This window comes from Clarias gariepinus, chromosome 19 (genome assembly GCF_024256425.1).
Source record: "Clarias gariepinus isolate MV-2021 ecotype Netherlands chromosome 19, CGAR_prim_01v2, whole genome shotgun sequence".
NCBI classification, from domain to species: Eukaryota; Metazoa; Chordata; class Actinopteri; order Siluriformes; family Clariidae; genus Clarias; species Clarias gariepinus.
In genome coordinates, this window is record NC_071118.1 from 210,506 (window position 1) to 229,909 (window position 19,404).

At 40.4% G+C, this 19,404-nt stretch overlaps 2 protein-coding genes across 2 annotated transcripts; both read right to left on the reverse strand.

The window, feature by feature from the left end:
• Positions 1 to 3,111: 3,111 nt before the first annotated feature.
• Positions 3,112 to 6,969, reverse strand: LOC128507669 (glutaredoxin domain-containing cysteine-rich protein 2). Its single transcript, XM_053478725.1, has 3 exons — positions 6,646 to 6,969; positions 5,807 to 6,019; positions 3,112 to 3,306 (listed from the first exon to the last, which is right to left on the reverse strand). Exons 1-3 carry the CDS (start codon positions 6,967 to 6,969, stop codon positions 3,112 to 3,114), a joined length of 732 nt encoding a protein of 243 aa, XP_053334700.1.
• A 6,958-nt stretch (positions 6,970 to 13,927) lies between these two features.
• On the reverse strand, positions 13,928 to 19,224 carry plac8l1 (PLAC8 like 1). The gene is made up of 3 exons (XM_053477978.1): positions 18,881 to 19,224; positions 17,467 to 17,603; positions 13,928 to 16,187 (listed from the first exon to the last, which is right to left on the reverse strand). The coding sequence occupies exons 1-3, from the start codon at positions 19,098 to 19,100 to the stop codon at positions 16,053 to 16,055; spliced, it is 492 nt and encodes a 163-aa protein (XP_053333953.1). The 5' UTR covers positions 19,101 to 19,224; the 3' UTR covers positions 13,928 to 16,052.
• Positions 19,225 to 19,404: the final 180 nt, after the last annotated feature.

Consider the following 19,404-nt stretch of genomic DNA (forward strand, 5'->3'; position numbering starts at 1 on the left):
AGTGTAGCTTTTGACACCATTGATCATAGTATTCTTCTTCACAGATTAGAAAATGTAGTAGGAATTAATGGTACAGCCCTCTCCTGGCTCAGATCCTATCTGACCCATCGTTATCAGTATGTAGACTTAAATGGTGATTATTCTGCATGTTCTCTAGTGGAGTTTGGTGTTCCACAGGGTTCAGTTTTAGGCCCACTGCTTTTTTCCCTTTACATGCTTCCTCTGGGCAACATAATCTGTAAGCATGGTATTAGTTTTCATTGTTATGCTGACGACACACAGTTATATGTCTCAGCAAAACCAGATGAAAAAAAACAGTTTACTAAAGTTGAGCAATGTGTGCAGGACATAAGAAATTGGATGTTAATTAATTTCCTTCTGCTTAATCCTGATAAGACAGAAGTTCTAGTCATAGGACCGCATTCAGCTAGAAGTAAGATTCTAGATAAAGATCACTCTGTAACTTTAGATGGCCTTTCTGTTCTATCAAGTGCAACAGTAAAAGACCTTGGTGTGATTATAGATTCCAGCCTTTCATTTGAAGCTCATGTAGATAATATTACCAGGATAGCATTTTTTCACCTCAGAAATATTGCCAAGATAAGAAATATATTGTCGCTAAACGATGCAGAAAAACTAGTTCATGCTTTTATCACCTCTAGGTTGAACTATTGTAATGCTTTACTGTCTGGTTGTTCAACTAGGTGCATAAACAAGCTTCAGCTAGTCCAGAATGCAGCAGCGAGATCTGGGGGACTCATGGACGTAGAGTATTATGGTGAACTGGTATGTTTAGATGCTGTCCTCCTCACTCTCATTGATCACTCAGGTTTGTTGACTGAGGTGATTGGTTGCTTTACATCTCAGTTCCCCCTCATGTCTGTGTTTCCTTCTGGCTCTCCCTTTTAGTTATGATGATTCACATTATACATTGTTCGACTGTGACCATACTCAACTGCCATCTCTCCATCTCTTTTGCTCTCTCCTCTTCTGCTCTCTCTCTCTCCTTTTTTCTCCACCTATCTCTCTGTCGAGCTATACATCTCGCTCCTGAGCTGCCAGTGATCCAGACCTCCTCTGCCCTCTGGCCCTGTTTAACTCATCCCTGACTCCTGGTCCCTCTTCTGGTTGGAGATCTCGTCACATGGATGCCCCGTGTGGTCTGCCTGGGATGCGTGTGGTGACTGGGGATGGTTCTACTTTTCCACAAAGACGGTCCTGTCCTCGACTGATGCAGACAGATGGTCTCTGAGTACCTGTGACTTTAGTCGCTCAGTAGTTCGGGACTGGAATTTACTACAGTCTACCTGAGCCTCCAGGAACAAACTGGACTCTATTTAATTTAACACATCACCCGTTATACTGAACTGAGGATGGGTTCCCTGTTGAGTCTGGTTCCTCTCAAGGTTTCTTCCTATTACCATCTCAGGGAGTTTTTCCCTCAGCACCGTCGCCCTCGGCTCGTTCATCAGGGTCGATCTGATTATTTTAATTCATACCCATTCACATACCATACAAACGCAAATAATTCTTTTGATTGTGTAAAGCTGCTTTGCGACAATGACAATTGTTAAAAGCGCTATACAAAAGAAATTGAATTAAATTGAATTAATGATAATGTAATGATTTGGATGGTATAAATAAAATGAATGGAAAATTATCTGAATTTCTTGTTAATATCGGCATTAACACAACACATTTTCTCTTAAACTCTATTTTCTTTAAACGTAGACATTTCTCAGCCCGTGAGCCAGCAGCACTACAGTTTGGAATATGATGAATATTTGAGAAGATGCTGCAGGAGAAGCGAGCCAGAAAGTCTGAAAGTGTTGAGAGATAGTGTGACTGAACAAGAAAAAGATTTTATTGGCAAGATGAGAGAAAAGAAGATCTCTGACAGGATTAACTGCACGCTGTAATAGATGCAGAAGGATTTCTACACGCGGTTCAGACGCCTGATCCAGCAATCAACCAGACGTAACGAATATAAATGGAAGAATAAAGTGAATGAGAAATAAAAGGGCAGTGGATCTCTTTCTTAGATGTTCAGGTTGATCAGAGAGACCAGACAGCTGTGCAACTATTCCTCAGGAGTGTTACTCCAGATCTTACACTGGTGTATATTTAATTCAATTCAATTCAATTTCATTTGTATAGTGTTTTTAACAATTGTCATTGTCGCAAAGCAGCTTCACACAATCAAAAAAATTTTATAAGTTTGTACTGAATGTGAATGTGTATAAATCAAAATGATCAGATCGTCCCTGATGAGCAAAGCAAGAAAAAACTCCCTGAGATGGTAATAGGAAAAAACCTTGAGAGGAACCAGACTCAACAGGGAACCCATCCTCATCTGGGTGATAACGGAGAGCAGGGATTGATCTGCACTCATACTGTGTGTTAGGAGGCTGGAGGTTCAGTATAACAGATGATGTTAATTGATGTTAATATGGAGTCCAGGTAGTTATAAAGGAATATAAACTCATGACTTATCGCCCACTCTTGAGATGATTTATGTTTTTATTTATTTTCTGTAGCTAACCGAAGCTGTCTGAACGTACAGTATAACCGCTTCCGGCTGACAGGCCAGTTGGAGCTCTTCTTCATGAAAAATTAATCTTATTCCCATTATTCAGCAAAGAGCTCTGAGTTTTAATGAAAATCCACAAACAAGAACGAGCAGAAATAAATGCTGCGAGGTGTCAGAGCTCAAAATAAAACTCAGTGGGAATTCTCCTGAGATTGGAGTGTGTTTATTTAATACACAACATCCCTGTGGTCATATGAAAGGAGGATAAGTGTAACAGATTATGTTTAAATTATTGGCCAAATATACAATAATAAACCCATGTGAAAAACATGATCTCTGATTTCATGATACATGATATCTGTCCTGACATATAAAAACACTTCTGTCCAGATATTCTGCAATAGAAACATTTCAATGACGTTTAAAATAAAATGATAATAAACATTTTAACTTGTGCTGATGATAAATAAAATCCAGATTTGTCAGGTTTGTTTTCTCTAGTGATGAATTCTTTAAGTAATAAACCTTATTCCTCAGATGCGAGACCTCTTTGTCCTGTCACTGATGATCGTCCAGGCCGTTTATTTCGGGAACGTTTCCTGCACGCACGACTGACATGGCTCTAAGCCGTGTGGATCGCAGGCGGGGCAGCGTAACTCTCGGATAGACTCGTTGAAGCGGTTGGCCAACATGGACAGCTTACTGCCGTGGCACAGGGAACACGGGGCGGAACCCGAACCTCCACACTGATCACAGCCGCCCGTCTCCTGTGTCTCCTGCGGGGTGAAGGGAATAAAATAACAATCAACCGAGGAAAAGTTACTCAGTAGTAACATGATGCAAAGACAGTGAATATCTACAGTACATTTCCTATCAGGAATATAATACTGTGGGTATTTACTGTGCCTTGCAAAAGTATTGTTTGTGTTTCATTACAAACACAAAAGTCAATGTACTTGTAAATAAAAGGTTCAAAAAGGGCCAAAGGTTCAAGGAGTGTCAGTACTTTTTCCAGGCGCTGTATAAAAGGTCTTAATACAGAGTTCAGTTGGAATTAGTAATGGAATCAGTAAACATTCCATAATCGTGGAATGATCGTGTAAAACCAGTGGATTAATAGTCGCTTTAACTGCACAGTACAATCCTTCTCACACTCGGTGTCTTTCTTGAAAATTAATCCTGCCATCATTCACGGTTACTACACCCAGGCTACATTACACACACACACACACACACACACGTACATCAACTAGGATTACTCGCATAAGCATCCATTACCGAATATATTAACGTTACACACACGACACAGCTGTCGAAGCAGAGGTGTCTCATCCTTGTAGGCCAACTAGTATTTACCATCATACACAAACTATTTGTGACAGATTTTGCACATCACACTCTCCATGCTAAGATTCTTTATCTGGTGGTGATATAAGTTTTCCTAAAACCAAAGTGCACCCACATACAGGAGCAGCCTTTTATTCCAGGAAAATTGTTCACCGTGAGATTCATCATCTGGCGTTTTACACAACCATGTTGTTAGCTTACATAAGTGTCATCCGGCATAACCATCACAGTCACTACTGGTGTAGGGGAAAAGGTGTGCAGGTCATCTTATACCCCCATGTACAGATATAAAGTCTAATAAAAATGTTGTTGTTCCAAAATGTCAGTCCGCACTCGCACAAATTTAAAATATATCGAAAGAGATTTTCTCCAAGCGGAATGGACAAGAATCTCTGGACGTGAGTCTTCATCTGTTGGAGACGTTCCAGGACGAGGCTCGGTGCTGTTATTCTCTCCAGGAGAAGCTTCAGGGAGATGTTACATATACAGGTCCTGATCATTTTTACTAACCATTCCTGTTTGGCAGGAAATAGTGCGGAACATTTTTATAAAAGTGGTGGTAAAGTAAAACTGCAGCACTCTCGGTTCAAAAGATCACTTCTTCACACTGCACGTGATCCCTGAGATAAGAACATCCCACTTACTGACAGCTCATGTTTACAGACAAACTGCCATAAAGTCTATTATATTATTAAAAGATTCAGTAAAAAAATTAATAAATACATGAATGCTTTCTAATAACGAACACGCATTCTACTTAAAAATACTGCGTGCCCTCAGCAGTTCTTGGCTCGAGTAAGAAGAACGCCATCCTGTATTTCTTAGTCAGATCACATTTCCCTTAATGCCATGCTGAGTGTAGAGTTTTGTATTGTAAATTCTCTCTGGTTGTCGCCTGTAACCACGTCTCTGTACGCTAATCCGATGCGAGTGCTGATGATCCGTCAAAGAAAAGGAAAACGATTATAGTTGAAAAGAAAGTAGAAATAATGAAGTGACTGGGAAAAGGTGAAACGCCATCAGTCATAGGAAAAGTTATTATTATTCTGTCATGTATTATTATGATTAAGATGTTTTAGTGCATTTGGAAGTGTTTATTAAGCATTTTATATGGATAAAAGATAAAACATGTATAAAACATGAAACACGGAGGAATCTCATTCATACCATTTGGACTGCTGTAAGTGGGAGGAGCCTGTTCTCTATTCTGTGAGTGGGAGGAGCCTGTTCTTTATTCTGTGAGTGGGAGGAGCCTGTGCTCTATGCTGTGAGTGGGAGGAGACTGTTCTCTATTCTGTGAGTGTGAGGAGCCTGTTCTTTATTCTGTGAGTGGGAGGAGCCTGTGCTCTATGCTTACAGTGGGAGGAGCCTGTGCTCTACACTGCGATTGGGAGGAGCCCGCATAACTATGATGTGAGTGGGAGGAGTCTGTGCTTTATGCTGTGAGTGGGAGGAGCCTGTTCTCTATTCTGTGAGTGTGAGGAGCCTGTTCTCTATTCTGTAAATGGGAGGAGCCTGTGCTCTATGCTGTGAGTGGGAGGAGCCTGTTCTCTATTCTGTGAGTGGGAGGAGCCTGTTCTCTATTCTGTGAGTGGGAGGAGCCTGTTCTCTATTCTGTAAATGGGAGGAGCCTGTGCTCTATGCTGTGAGTGGGAGGAGCCTGTGCTCTATGCTGTGAGTGGGAGGAGCCTGTGCTCTATGCTGTGAGTGGGAGGAGCCTGTGCTCTATGCTGTGAGTGGGAGGAGCCTGTGCTCTATGCTGTGAGTGGGAGGAGCCTGTGCTCTATGCTGTGAGTGGGAGGAGCCTGTGCCCCATCTCCATCAGGGTCACAGTGACCGTCTGAGATAGTGATGGTCATGTGACAGGTGAGAGTCAGAATCAGGGAACGACGACTAAACCAGGGATAAAACTGTAGTGAAAATAATCACCTCTGCCTTGGGAGGCGGACATCGTTCCTCCTTGCGTGCACTTTTGGTTCTGTGTCTCCCTTTGGATCTGGACTCCCGGCCCGGAGAACCCTCTCGTCTTTCTCCTCGACTGTGATGATAGCTGACACCGCTCTCTGCTTTTTTACGAGGAGATCGGACGATCTTCAGGTTGCTGGTGTAGATGATGATCTTCTCGAAGTCTAAAACCGGTGCCTGAAGGGAGCCACAAAGTGCGCTATTAATAAACGGTATAAAAAACAATTACATAAAAGGATCTTCGAAACTGTTTGAATCTGTTGCTATAAATATGTGATGCTGTGAATAAGGCATGAAGCTCCATTGAGAGAAACCAGACAAAGAACGTCTGTCATGATGAGTTTGATTTGCTCCGCTGCAGCAGAGCTTCATAAGTGACGCTGTAATAATCCCGAGCACAATTACATACAAAAGCCATTTTCTCAGCAGCTCGGCGCTCGTCTCTACCTGGTCCTGGAATTCACACACTCAGCTTGTCCTGAACAATCTGCCATGTCAAAGAGAAGAAAACCTCAGAAGCCAATCTTATATCTTTTATATTTATCTGCAGGTTCAGGGAGATCATGTGATGTGAGGGTTTTGATCAGCACTGTGACTTTATTCAGAAAAGAAAAGAAAAAAAACAAGCTGTTTAAAGGGCGTGGGCTGTGCTGGAGGTGTTGGGTAAAAAAAAGAAATTTATATCCATGAGAAACATCAGTTATGTAGCACTACAGGTAGAGGAAGAAAGTGTTAAGGATTACGTTACTGAGATTATAGTATCACACACTCTCTCACACACACACACACACATCTCGACTTACTTTTTCACCTTGCTGATCGCTAGACGTCAAAGGCCTGAAGCCGCTCACCGCTCGGTACACGTTGATGCGCTGCGCTATAAGGCCTGTTGGAGGATCTACATCCTGACCCTCCTTAAAGCCACAGAGCTGCTCCACATCCAGGTGCTCAGGGATCTTGGTGTGAATGAAGCTGTGAGGATACTTCTCCTCGGGACTGTCCAGTTCCTGGCCGTCCTCATACACGTGCTTCAGCACGCGGCCGCTGTACGAGGACGCCAGCTTGAACCTCACCTTCCGCTGCGTCCCCTCGTGTCTCGGCCCGGTCTTCTTCGAGCACTCCTCCATGTTTACTCAGCCGCCGATTCTGACGTTATTCACCTGGCTGGAGAAGTGCAGATCCCCAGGCATCGGCGCTCACGGTGTGCTGTAGCGAGTTCACTCTTTCTTTCTTCAGCGGCCCGCTGAATTATTGAGCACTTCAGGTCAGGTGCAGAACAACAGAGACAGAACCCGAGACCTCGCGCTTTCATCAAATAATCATGCCTGAAGGATCGCGGCAGCAATGTTTCAGCACCGTTTGTATAGAAGCATGGTTTCGTTATTCGACCGATTTCTGGACGGTCAGGAAGCAGAGCTCGGGAGTTTAGAACTTACTCAGGACTGACAGTATTTCCTTCGACTTTACGCTTCATGTATCCACAGATTCGCAACATTAGACGAGGAACCAGAAACAAATAGTGCGTTAGTGTCTGCATGTATTCCAACATCAGTCTGGTAATTACCTCCGCAGCTGACTGTTATTACATCCAGAGTTATTTTGTCTGTTTTGTGTGTGTGCTATTTTGTTGTAAAGTCAGTCGCCTGTGAAATTGTTTTTCGTCCTTCCCCGTTAAAGGATCATTTGACGCGTCAGGCCTGCAGACATGTCTGGCGAAATTATTATTAAACCCCACAAAAGTTCAGCTTTATTATTTTTGGCCTAGTCTGTGCTCGTATGTGTTCGATTATTCAGAGTTACTTTTAGGAGAGCCGTACTGTACAGGAAACCACACCAGTGTCTGGGGCTGTTTTGAGTGCAATTAAGACAGAAGACACTTTATCACCTTATTATGTTTCTGATCAAAAATTGTAAGTCTATAGATCTCAGTAAGTCTTGGAGGTTTATTTTAAAATTCATTTGCAGCTTCATGTTGAACATATTTTTGTTGCAGCTCGCCTTAAAGCCCTAAAAATAACTCCGTCTGACTCGAGCACTAAGACTTAGCACTAATCCACCCTCTGGATTATTATCATTATTATTAATATGTCTAATAGGCCTCTTATTTTTATTCCTATGGAGCATCAGTGACATAAAAAAAAAGCAACCATCAAAAACAATAATGAGATTCGTGTGTGTGTGTGTGTGTGTGTGTGTGTTATAGATCAGTGGCATCAAACTGGCTTTAGGTTACAGGTCAGGTCACACTTAGGCAAAGCAGACGGTTAAAAACATCAACAACACTAACTGTATATAAAGTGTTAATTAACATTTATTTTAATTAAAGTGGGAGCTGAAATCCACATAGATTTTAAAAGTGAAAAAAAGTGATATTCCCTCATTAATTTATATCTTAAAAGACGAGGAGTGATGATAAAAAATTTTTGTTTCTACAGTTACGGCATCCACTGGGTTTATCGCTCTGTTTCGCCCCATAATGGAAGATCAGGGTCATCTCATCTACTATACTGCCTTTCTTACAGTATGTACAGTACAGATATACAGTATGTATTAGGTTAGAACCTGTATGTGTCCCGGTCCTTAATACCGGCCTTATAATGAACAAAGACTGAACACAATCAAAATCACATGATTTCATAATTTAAGACAGGAATGTAAATAATAAATTGCTTTGATGAGTTTATGCTGAAGATTTCTGATCGTCAGTCATTCTGTAATGAAAACATGAGAAGGTCTCGGTTCAACAGAACAGATCTGGTGTGTCAGATTGTGGCTACAGCACAAAATGTTCACACACACACACACACACACACACACACACACACATCTAGCACTTCCAGAGTTGAGTGTAGTTGAACTCTGAAGACTCAAATGAACAGTAAGTATTTCAGCACCGACACTTTCTGTATCTACACTGGCAGATCTGCTGACAGCTAAATGATAAGTTGTCATTTTTGTCACTGCGATGTAAATCCACAGTGTGTGCCCCGGTGCTCACCCACTGAAATGACAGTGTGGATCAGTTCACAGTATGTGACACCTAAACCCGGTTTATTTTCTGTACTTTCTACTTCCTTCATACGATGCAGTCACCTAACACACATTAGAGTAACGCAGATAATGTGAACACACCGGCGTCTGGAGGAAGCGGATTAGTGAACTGAACACAAAATCGAATTACACCGAATGAACGAATCACATCTTGCTTCTGTTTGTTTAAAATTTTTAAAATACATTTTGGGCATTTACAGTCATTATTATTCTGTGCCACTGTTCTGTGGAAGTGAGGAATTGTTTCTTTTCCATTTAATAACAGGTGCTTTATAGAAAATGGATCATTTAAGATAAAAGTTATATCCAAGAGTTACACAGCAGGTACGATGCTTTTAGCCATGTTCAGATCTTTAGATCTCTAGTTCTGATCTCCAGTGTGCGAGTACAAACAAAAGAGATGAGGAAGAAATGAAAAAAAAAAACACTCCCTACTTGTCCATGTGTGTATTGCCTGGGGTTCAATCAAGCCAAATTAGATTTCCACCTAATATGACCTCATATAAGATAAGACCCTCCCCCACCTTGTTGCTCATCTCTTGTTCTCTTCTGGGCCTGGCTCATTTACATAGACACTGAGACAGTGCATTTGGAAGAGGAGTGAAACAGAGGACGTTTATACAGTTTATACAGGAGTTTAACTGCTTATACAGACATTCTGCAGTAGTGATGGGACGTTTGGATCATTTTAGTGACTCGGTTCTGGTTTAATGAATCTCGTTCATCAAAATGAACAAATCTTTTTTGGAGTCATGTAGCTCATTTCATTCTTTTGATCAGAAATAAAATAAAATGTTCATTTCCAATAAACAGACCCCCAACACGTCTACATACAGTACACACATTCTGTCTATAGTTCCAGTAATGAAAATATTACAATACAGCTAAGGACATATTATAATAAATATTATGAGCGGCTCACCATCATATCTTCTGTCCAAGTCGTTCGTTCATTTGAATCTATTAAACTCGTAGCGTCTATGGGAGTCACGTGACAAAAGAACGAACGGTTCGGACGAGAAGAATTAAAGGTAACTACTCAATTCTGTTTCCTGTATATACTGTAACATACGGAGGTTTTGTGATGATTTGCGCATCCAGTAGAAAATAAATAAATCACTCTCCGAGATACTCGTTCTACTGAGTCACATTAAAGACAAAAAAAAAAAATAATCACTCATGAACGACCCAATATTTTGATGTCTGCAGGCTCAGACATCAAAATATGCATTTGGGCTTTTGGATATGTGAGGTAGCAACAAAGTTATCATGACTTTTTTTCCCCCCCGATTTTCTTCCTAATTTACTCGTGTCTAATTCCTCCCCGTCACTAGGGGGCTCCCACATTAAGGCCACTTACTACCACTCAGTCAAGAGGGCCGAACCACATGACGCCAGCCGATTGCATCGTTTCAAACTGCTCACACCTTTGGGGCGGAGTAACACACTCGGAGGAAAGCGCTAGCCACTCCCTCTGCTTGCGCGAGCTCACAGACGCCCCTGATTGGCTGTAGAGCCGTGATTAATGTGGGAGCACGAGTACCTCTCATCCCTCCCCCCGAGAGAGCTCGACCAATCAGCTCTCTCTAGACCTCCAGCTGCGAGAGGTTACAGCATCACCTGGGGATCGAACCAGCGATCTCCGGATGATAGGGTGAGAACTTGACTTTAATATGCATAAATTTTACTGTGAGAATCTGGGAATGACATCGCAAAAATGTTGAATTCATTAAATGCATGTATTCTAATTTTTGGTTATAAAAACAAACAAAAACAACCATGAAAAACATGTGATAATACAGTATTTATCTCTGCTATTTTCTTGCCTGTGTGACTTTTTTATTTTATGCTAAATCATGTTTGTATGGTTAGTTAAAATGGAAATCAAATTGGACTGACCATATTGCCTAGGTTTATTTTACAATCCTGACCACTATATGTACATATTTATTAAAATATAGTAATGCGAAAAATGGATTAAAATGCTCTGAGTTTTAAAAGCTAGTGCAAGTCTGCTTAGATAAAATGAAATCCATTAAGAGCGACTCTCTGTTTCATAACGTGCCATTAGTCGGAATGAGCGCACTCACTTCTCGTACCTACTGGACCTTTAGGGTTTACCTCTACTGAGCTACAGCACATGGAGTCATTAATTATGAGCGCATGTCACCGTCGCTCAGGGGGAACGCTAAAATAGCAGCAATCTGTATGAAAAGAACAAAAACAGCAAGTGCAGCAGAGGGAAAGAAACGTCCCGTGTCTGTATTGTTACAGAAATCTCACCTGGTTGTAATATGAGACGCTCAAGAATATCCAAAAATCTCCAAATCTTCAGTGTTATCTGCTCTTTCCAGACTTCAGGTAGAATGCTATAAAGCTTTATAGGGCTTTAATACTTTTATTTTTTTCCTCTAAAAGGCTTGAATCCCAGCTGACCCAGAGTTCACGTTCTCCCGCTGATGATATCAGCTCAGTGTGAAGGGATTTTGGTAATACTATCAGCTTTTTAATATTACACGTGGTGCTGTGAGATGAGTTGGGATTAATCAGTGTTGCCCAGAGCTCCAGCAGAGCCAGGGCTCAGAGGGCTGGAGACATGAACAGAGAAGACACGCCTCGTTTTTACACATCATGCCCTGAATAATTTAGAAATCCCTGTGAACAGAGTGTGAGCTTGGGTTAGAGCGAGTCAGACACTTCTGGTTCTCTTCCATTAGGAGGCACTAACGCTCTCACTGTTCTAAATCACTGCAGCGCATGAGTGAAGATCTTTCATATACAGGTCGTCCCCGACTTACTAACATTCAAGTTACGGATTTCCGCAGATACGAACAGACCGCGCTTCTACTCTCGGTTTAATCACAGAAGTAGCTCACGTGTTTTGTACAGAAAATAGACACTATAGTGCACCAGATACCAAAACTTACAATTATATACAATATTTTCAGTGTGTACGTGAATGTATAAAATGTGAAAAATTTTGATATATTGTATGCATGTGTGTGTGTGTGTGTGTGTGTGTGCGGGAGAATTGAGTCGGCCTTACCGGTTTCAATGAATCAGTCTGGGAGCACGATGATAGGAAATGTCTGTCCTGTAAATCTGTCCTGTTGGTAAATAATCATAATTTCGGAAAATCCTCTACAAAACAGAGTTCACAGTCCAATACAGTGGAAAACAGCTCCGAGGCAATATGGCGTCTGGGATTCCCCTCGCGATTTAAAGACGCAGAGACAACACTGTCGCTGTGAGATTTATTTCCTTAGGTGCTGTTACGTTTTTGGCCACAAAAGTGGCAGTGTAAGGAAAGGGGACAGATTTAGTAAAGTAGATTGGTATGATTTACATTGTATATTCATGTCAAAGGCATATAAAACTCACTTTGTCGGAGTTAAGAACAAATCCGACTTACAAATCCAAATGTGCTCCTGGAACGAGGCTCATCCGTAAGTCGGAGACTAGCTGCATTTCAGATATCATGTTGCATGAGTTGCGCTAATGAGAATATTGCAGGCAACACTTTTTACATAAACCAATAGAGAATAGAAGACGTTTTTCAACCTTCATATCTACAAATATATTTAAGCTACTGTATTTCTATATTTCATCCAACCTAAATGTATCGACCAGCAGTCTGATTGGACAAGGAGGAATCTGGATGGTTGAGGGACATTCCACTAGTAATGACAATAGACGGTAACAGCACTGGGATGTTTAACTATATGCATCACACCGCAATACTAGAAAGAGGAAAGAGCAGCTGCCCGCCAAAACCCACAGTTAAAACAGTTTTACATTATTTTATATTTAAGCAATTTCTTTCCTGATTAATAATGCAATGCATACACACAGTGCAGAGTTTTACCCTCAGTGTGTGTGTGTGTGTGTGTGTGTGTGAACTATTTTGCTTTAAATCTGTGAGGTTTCTTACAGAGCCTCGGTTTGGTGCCGAGTTTATTCATTCATAGCCTGAAATATAAATAGAACGTAAGAGGTGAGGAGTTATGCAACATATTACGCTGTCACACTGGAGGAAAAGCAACATTTGTCTTCCTCAGTTTTTATAAAACAGCAGCCATGAAGAGATTTCCTGTGCAATTCGTTAAAATGATCATATTTTAGGGTCTTTGAACCTGCATGAAATGTTTCCATGAAAATATATTTCAGTCCTTTTTACCAGTTCAAAGCTTAAAAAGATTAATAAGTAACTAATAACTCTAGACATTACTCGTTAAAGTTGTCTGATATCGTTAAAAAAACGCAGAGCATTCAAACAGGCTGGAGTGACGAGGTGGGATTTTAACGCTCTGTGAAAAGATGTGAAGTTTGAACCGCCTGAATAAACTGACCTCAGGCCCACAGCTTACTGTCCGCATCTCAGGAAGAAGAGCACAGCTCTCCGTGTGTGTGTGTGTGTGTGTGTGTGTGTGTGTGTTCTTTCTCAGAGAGTGAGCGATGAGTTCTGACACATGCGAGTGCTGAGTTAGGACCCCCCACACACACACACACACACACACACAGAGTAATTGATTCCCTCATGCCTCTCTCTCTGACAGTTTCTCTGTGAAGAGCTTATACACGATGACTTTCAGGAATTTTCCATCTTTCACTCTGAGCTTCTGTCTTTTTTTTCCTCCATGGTGTCTCAGATCCTCAGATTCCTGCTGGACTCCGTCTCAAGATCATGTTCCTCTGTAAACATTACAGAAATGAGCATCCTGATACCTGCAGTCTACGAACTGAATGAATATCCTGATCATGATCTTTGTTTCAAAGAAGGGAATTTTTTAATAATTCTTTGTTTAGTATTTTTATGATCTTGATTAAAGCAGAGGCGTTCAGACTTTTTCCCCATGAGGTAATGTTATTATTATTACTATTATTATTATTTAAGGTTGTTATTCTCATGGTGTTGTCATTCAAAATTTAAAATCTTGCTAGATCATGCTTAGTTCAAATAATAACAAAACAAGAAGAAGTAAAGAAAAAAAGTGAAAGTTTATATAAAAAATTAACAAGTTTAGCAAACAATTTGTTACACTAAGTCCTCTACATACACACACACACATATATAATAATGCATTTTAAAATGTATACAGTATATATATATATACATTTTTAAAAATGCATTATTATTATTACACATGAAATAATTCCATTCCGAGAGCGGGTTCGTAAGTCTAATTTGTTTGTAAGTCTAACAAACATTATCTAGGTACTAAGATACTAACACAATTGGCTATACACAGTTATTATTAATATATCAACTTTAAAAGTTTAATCCATGATCTCGTCCTTGTTCTTTTGAATCATCCCCAATGTTTAAACAATTCATGTTAAAAGAACGAGCAAAGTCTGCCCTCTTTTCACCTCGCTCCATTCTCTCAATTATTTTAACTTTTGTCTCCATCGTTATTGCTCGGCGCTTCATTGCTTTTACGCTCGCTTCTGGACATCCTGGGGTGCACACTGCATGCACATGACAATGTATGCCAGACACGTGATCTAAATTCTGGAACGTGTGCTTGTATCTTCGAAAGGTCGTAACTCGAATGTTTGTATGTAGGGGATACAAGACCTAAAATCAGGGATTTTTTTGTTTGATGTCTGCCGTTGATGTTGTATTCGTAGCCCTCAATAAAGTCTAGCCCGGTGTTCTGTTTGTGTAACTCACGGAATAACAAATAAATGCTAAGTATGTGTGTTTATAAGAGGGTGTTTTATGTCCAATGTCAATCACTATCAGACTATGCACATATAGGGGGTGCTAAAATAAATCTTTTTTTTTTTTTTATAGCTGTGGATTTAATATATTGTACTAGTTTTGTGTGCAGGGTCAGATTTAGTCATGTTGGAGGATTTGCTGCGTCCCCTGTAGTGACAGCTCCAAGCTCTCAGTGATAACAATGAACAAAGAATTCTGCATGTTATTGCACTCGGTTCATCATCAGGAGGCACAAAGTCTATAACCACCTCTGAATAACTTACAGCCTGATACAAGGTTTGTTGTCAGTGATTGTATTTTAAATGGTCGAGTATGATCATAAATTTTTTTAACTCAGCGTAAACGTACTGAACTCAGAATAAACGTACTGAACTCTAAAACGTCTTTGACTGATCAGGGTTTTACACAAACTGTAAACGTACACAGTCATTAAAGAAGTAATGAATACTAACGATTCTTTTATTTTAGTCCAAAAAGAAGAGGCAGTGAATTTGTTTATTGTATTATTAAAATAAATAAACAGAAAATAAAAATGAATGTGAACGATTTCTTCAAACAAAAGGTCAATGCTTTCCAAATTGTGGAAAATGGATCAAAAGAAATCCTGCTTTGTTCTCGTGAATACTGAACTACTGAACCATAGATGATCCGACACTTCCACAGCACTACTGAATTCGTCAACATTTTATCATTCCTGAGTGACGATGTTTCCCATTTAGACACGTTCAAAATGTAATTGCTTGTGTAAAACCTAACTGAATTGAAGTTCCTACTGTGTAATCTTCAATTCCATCCCGATCCCACACTTCCTCTTAAGTCATGCGTGAAGGCTGAACTACAGTGAGGGTTTGAGTTCATGTCTTCCTGTCATTATAGGATTCTTTCACACTCTTCCGATCTTCAAGAGGATTCAGAAATAAACCGGCGCACCAGTGCTGAACGATCTTAATGTAATCCTACAGACTCGCATTCACAATCTGAGTCTCACACTTAAAGTTGTGTAAACTCACTCAAAGGCCTGATGTTCGTCTTTACTCTTATCTCTACACCTGTAGCCTGAGGATTTAATAATAATCATCACACTATCCAGAGTCACTCAAGTGAGGAGGACGGGTTCCATTTCCCTCGTGTCATCTCAGGTCTTTTTCCTTTTCTTCTCCTCCCGCACCGAGGGCTTCTTCACTGTCTGCATCTACATCCAGGGTCCTGTAAACCTCCTCTGGGACGCTGTCTAGTGTTGAAAGAGCTAAAGAAATATATTCTAAATTAAATGATTGCAATTAAATGTCCAAAAGTGGTGGCTCAAAAAAAAACCCTGAGCGAGGCTCTTCACCCTGCTCCAGTGATGGACTGTGCTGTAGGGTACATGTTACAAATAATTGAATCTTCATCGTAAACACACACACACACACACACACACACAGAAACAGTTTCTCAGAAGGGATTCTCCAGTGTAGTGGTAACGGTGTACATCTGGCTCTTCATCCTCCTCTTCATCTCCCGCATCATCTGACACACAGCGAAGGGATAGCAGCAGTAAACCGTCACCCAATCATCACACACACTGCCCTGCAGATACACAACACACACTATTAGCCTGTAATACAACATACACATCCTACACAGATCAAAGAACAAGTACATCCTCTATCTTGTTTTTTTTTTTTTTTTTAAGTAGGACATGTAAATATAATTCAATGATCAATATTTAATATTGAGCATACAGTACATTTCAAACAAATGATTGATGCTACAGGCTACTAGCTAATGACGTTATTCAGTGATTAGGAAAGCCTAAGAGTATTTTTTTTAAACAAGCTCCACTTGCTTAAAAAACAACACAACCCTACTGTATGTTTAGAGAGCGAGCATGGGGCAGCGTGGTTCCTGTCCCTGTGGGCCTTGTTGCAGTTCCCATGTTTGACCACTAGGAATGCAATCATAATTCTCTGGAGATGAGTAGGCCAGCATGCACACTGACGCATGATCGCACAACGTCGAAAAAGATAAACTAAATAAAAAAGAACTTATCGACTTATGATCTCAAAAGAGTTGAATGAGGATGGAGATTGTACATGATGAGTTGCCATGGCAACCAACCTACAAACACAACCTTCAATCCAAACCTCAATGCTGAGATTATAATCAGGAGAGCAGCAGAGAATAAAATCCCCTTTTTTTCCAGAAACACTTCATACGACTGAAGCCTGATCAGTAGAATCAGTTTTGGGGACAGATGATGACACGTGTTTAAGAGAAGCTCACAAACACACAAAAACTAAATAATAAATAAAGAAAACATAACCATGAAGGGAAGCAGGATGTGGATGTAGCTGTGGATTTCGTTCAGATTCACAATGTACAGGAGATATTCTGATCATTTCTTCGTTTATTCTTGGGAATATATTTGGATAGAAATTTACAGTAGCGCAGACACACACACACACACACACACACACACACTGTCTTTATTTGATTCCTGCTAGGAAAGTGTAGTTATTAAAGTTTGACTAGGCTGCAGAAATCGTCTCTACACGATGCAGCAGGTTCAAAAGCTTTTTCAAAACTCTAAAGTGATATAACGCTGAGAGCCAACTTTCTCTTACTGTCTTTTTTAAAAAAAAAATTTTTTTTTTTTTTTACTGCAGCTCTGATATCTCCTCAGTGACTCTGGCTGTTGACGAGACTGAGATTTGAGAGGTTTTATAGTTTTACTGCATCTCTGCTTGTTAACCTGAACATCTTCATTGTTGCGGTATTTTAATTCTCTAAGCTTTTATGATTGTTCTCTCTGAATCACGTTGTTATAAACACTTTTATTATTATTTCTCCATTATTATAAACTCACCCTGATTTTGAAACGCTCTCGGATGGCGACCCGCATAGCGAACGTGGAGGCAGGAAGCAGAGGGAGACACAAACACTCACCGTACTGATGAGCCAGACTCAGCTCCAGACAGCACGGCACAGACACCCCTAATAAACCTGACAGAGAGAGAGAGAGAGTATAAATAATAAATATATATAAACGATATTTTTGAAAATATTTGTCATTAGTTTTACTGAATTCACCTTGAAGGCACCCCCCCCCCCTCCCCCCAGTGAGCAGGAGGCCTCTTTGTTCATTCTAAAGTGTGTTAGGAGTGAAAATAGAGACGAGTGTTGCAGCACCTTCTGTTAAATGATCTCACCCTGCTCTCTGAAACAAAAAGGCTTCTTTAAACTGAAATTAAATCCCAGTAGCTCCCGGGAGCAGCTCAGACTCACCGCACGACAGAGTCTTTTTTGCATTTTTTTTTTTTTTTTACTGCATGATGAGGTTTGGGGACAAAACTGTTATCAATAACTATTAACCCTGATAACCTCTGATTATTTATCAATCTTTTAGTAAAATTTACATTTTATGATGGATTTTAGGACGCTGATCCACGAATGTGGTTGTTAATCAGTTGTAATGTTTAAAGCCCGTTAATAATGCTGCTGATTTGTAAGTAGCCACGCCCACAAAACTCCATAAAAGGTATTGTGTACAGCAGCTAGGAGCACAAAATGAGCGATCAGAGTAAAGACTGAAAAACAGAATTATAAAAAAGGATATTTTTACTCTTTTCTATGCCAGTAAAACCAATATTTAAAAAAAAAAAATCAGTTTTATTTGTCTTAATTTATGTATATGTTTTGGTCCCTTTGTTTCATAATCATCAAATTCAAATAAAAATTTTATTTGTCACGTACACGGTCATACACAGTACGATATGCAGTGAAATGCTTTCACTCATTCATTAAATCATTTCAATCATTAATTAAAGTCATTAAAATAAACCAAGAGATTTGGACTAAACGCACTAGATGGCGCTCTTGAGTCCCGGCTAGTTTTACATGCATACTGCCACCTAGTGTTTTCTATCTAAACTGCACTGCTGTGTTTAAAATCAGAAAGTGTGGTAAAGGCCTGGTCTGACCTGTACTCCTCTTAATAATAAGTATCCTCAGGGTTTCTTTTAAGATATACATTTTCTTCACATTTATTAATGAGCTCTGTCCTGAATCTCTAAATAGAAAACCTCATTTCACCAGAATAAACTTCTAAAACCTTCACAGTTGTGTCTTTCACAATTACAAGTGAAACAAGTTGTGTGTTCACATCTCTGTTAAACAGCTTCACACTTTTGAACCCCCAGCTGCTGCGTCTGCTCCGATAAACCCGACTGTACTTCACACACACCAACACTGGAATGTTTTTCCTCCTGGTTTGCTCTTACAGGTGCCGACGTCGTTACACACATCAAACAGCCCCGTGCTCCAGTCTCCCCCCGTCTGTGTGATGCTCGTCACCGTCGTGGTCGTCACTCCCAGGCCGGGCTGAGTCAGGACCGGAAGTTCTGCCCCGTCGCTCCACGCCGGCGGTCCATGGTGTTCCCTGCATCGTCGACCAAAATCCACCGTTTCGTTCTCGGACCTCAGCAGTGGAAGCTGCTGCATGATTACAAATACACACTCGAGAAAATTAGAGGAAAATAAATTCTTTTGATATGAGAGATGGTTCCTGATCTAAACAAACGCACAAACGCCGATGGTGTTGAAGAAGAGTTGACAGCAGGGCGAGTTTTTCACTGTAGTGACAGGAGGAGTGTGTTCATGCAGATAGCAGGCTGGCTGGGAGGCTCAAACAAGCTGTACTGTAAAGATAAGAAATCCTCAAAGTACACACACACTCACAACAAAGAAACAATGGAATGCACCGCTCATTCATCTCACAATTGGTAAACAAATTAAGACGCACAAA

Excerpts from the sequence above, each read along its gene's own strand:
- LOC128507669 (XM_053478725.1), bottom strand. The coding sequence starts at position 6,969 with ATGGAGGAGTGCTCGAAGAAGACCGGGCCGAGACACGAGGGGACGCAG. Across the intron at positions 6,020-6,645 it reads GCGATCAGCAAGGTGAAAAA|GCACCGGTTTTAGACTTCGA; the intron begins GTAAGTCGAGAT and ends GGCTCCCTTCAG. Across the intron at positions 3,307-5,806 it reads GTCCGCCTCCCAAGGCAGAG|GAGACACAGGAGACGGGCGG; the intron begins GTGATTATTTTC and ends TTCACCCCGCAG.
- plac8l1 (XM_053477978.1), bottom strand. The coding sequence starts at position 19,100 with ATGCAGCAGCTTCCACTGCTGAGGTCCGAGAACGAAACGGTGGATTTT. Across the intron at positions 17,604-18,880 it reads GTGTAACGACGTCGGCACCT|GTTTATTAGGGGTGTCTGTG; the intron begins GTAAGAGCAAAC and ends TCTCTCTGTCAG. Across the intron at positions 16,188-17,466 it reads GAGAGCGTTTCAAAATCAGG|GGCAGTGTGTGTGATGATTG; the intron begins GTGAGTTTATAA and ends GTGTATCTGCAG.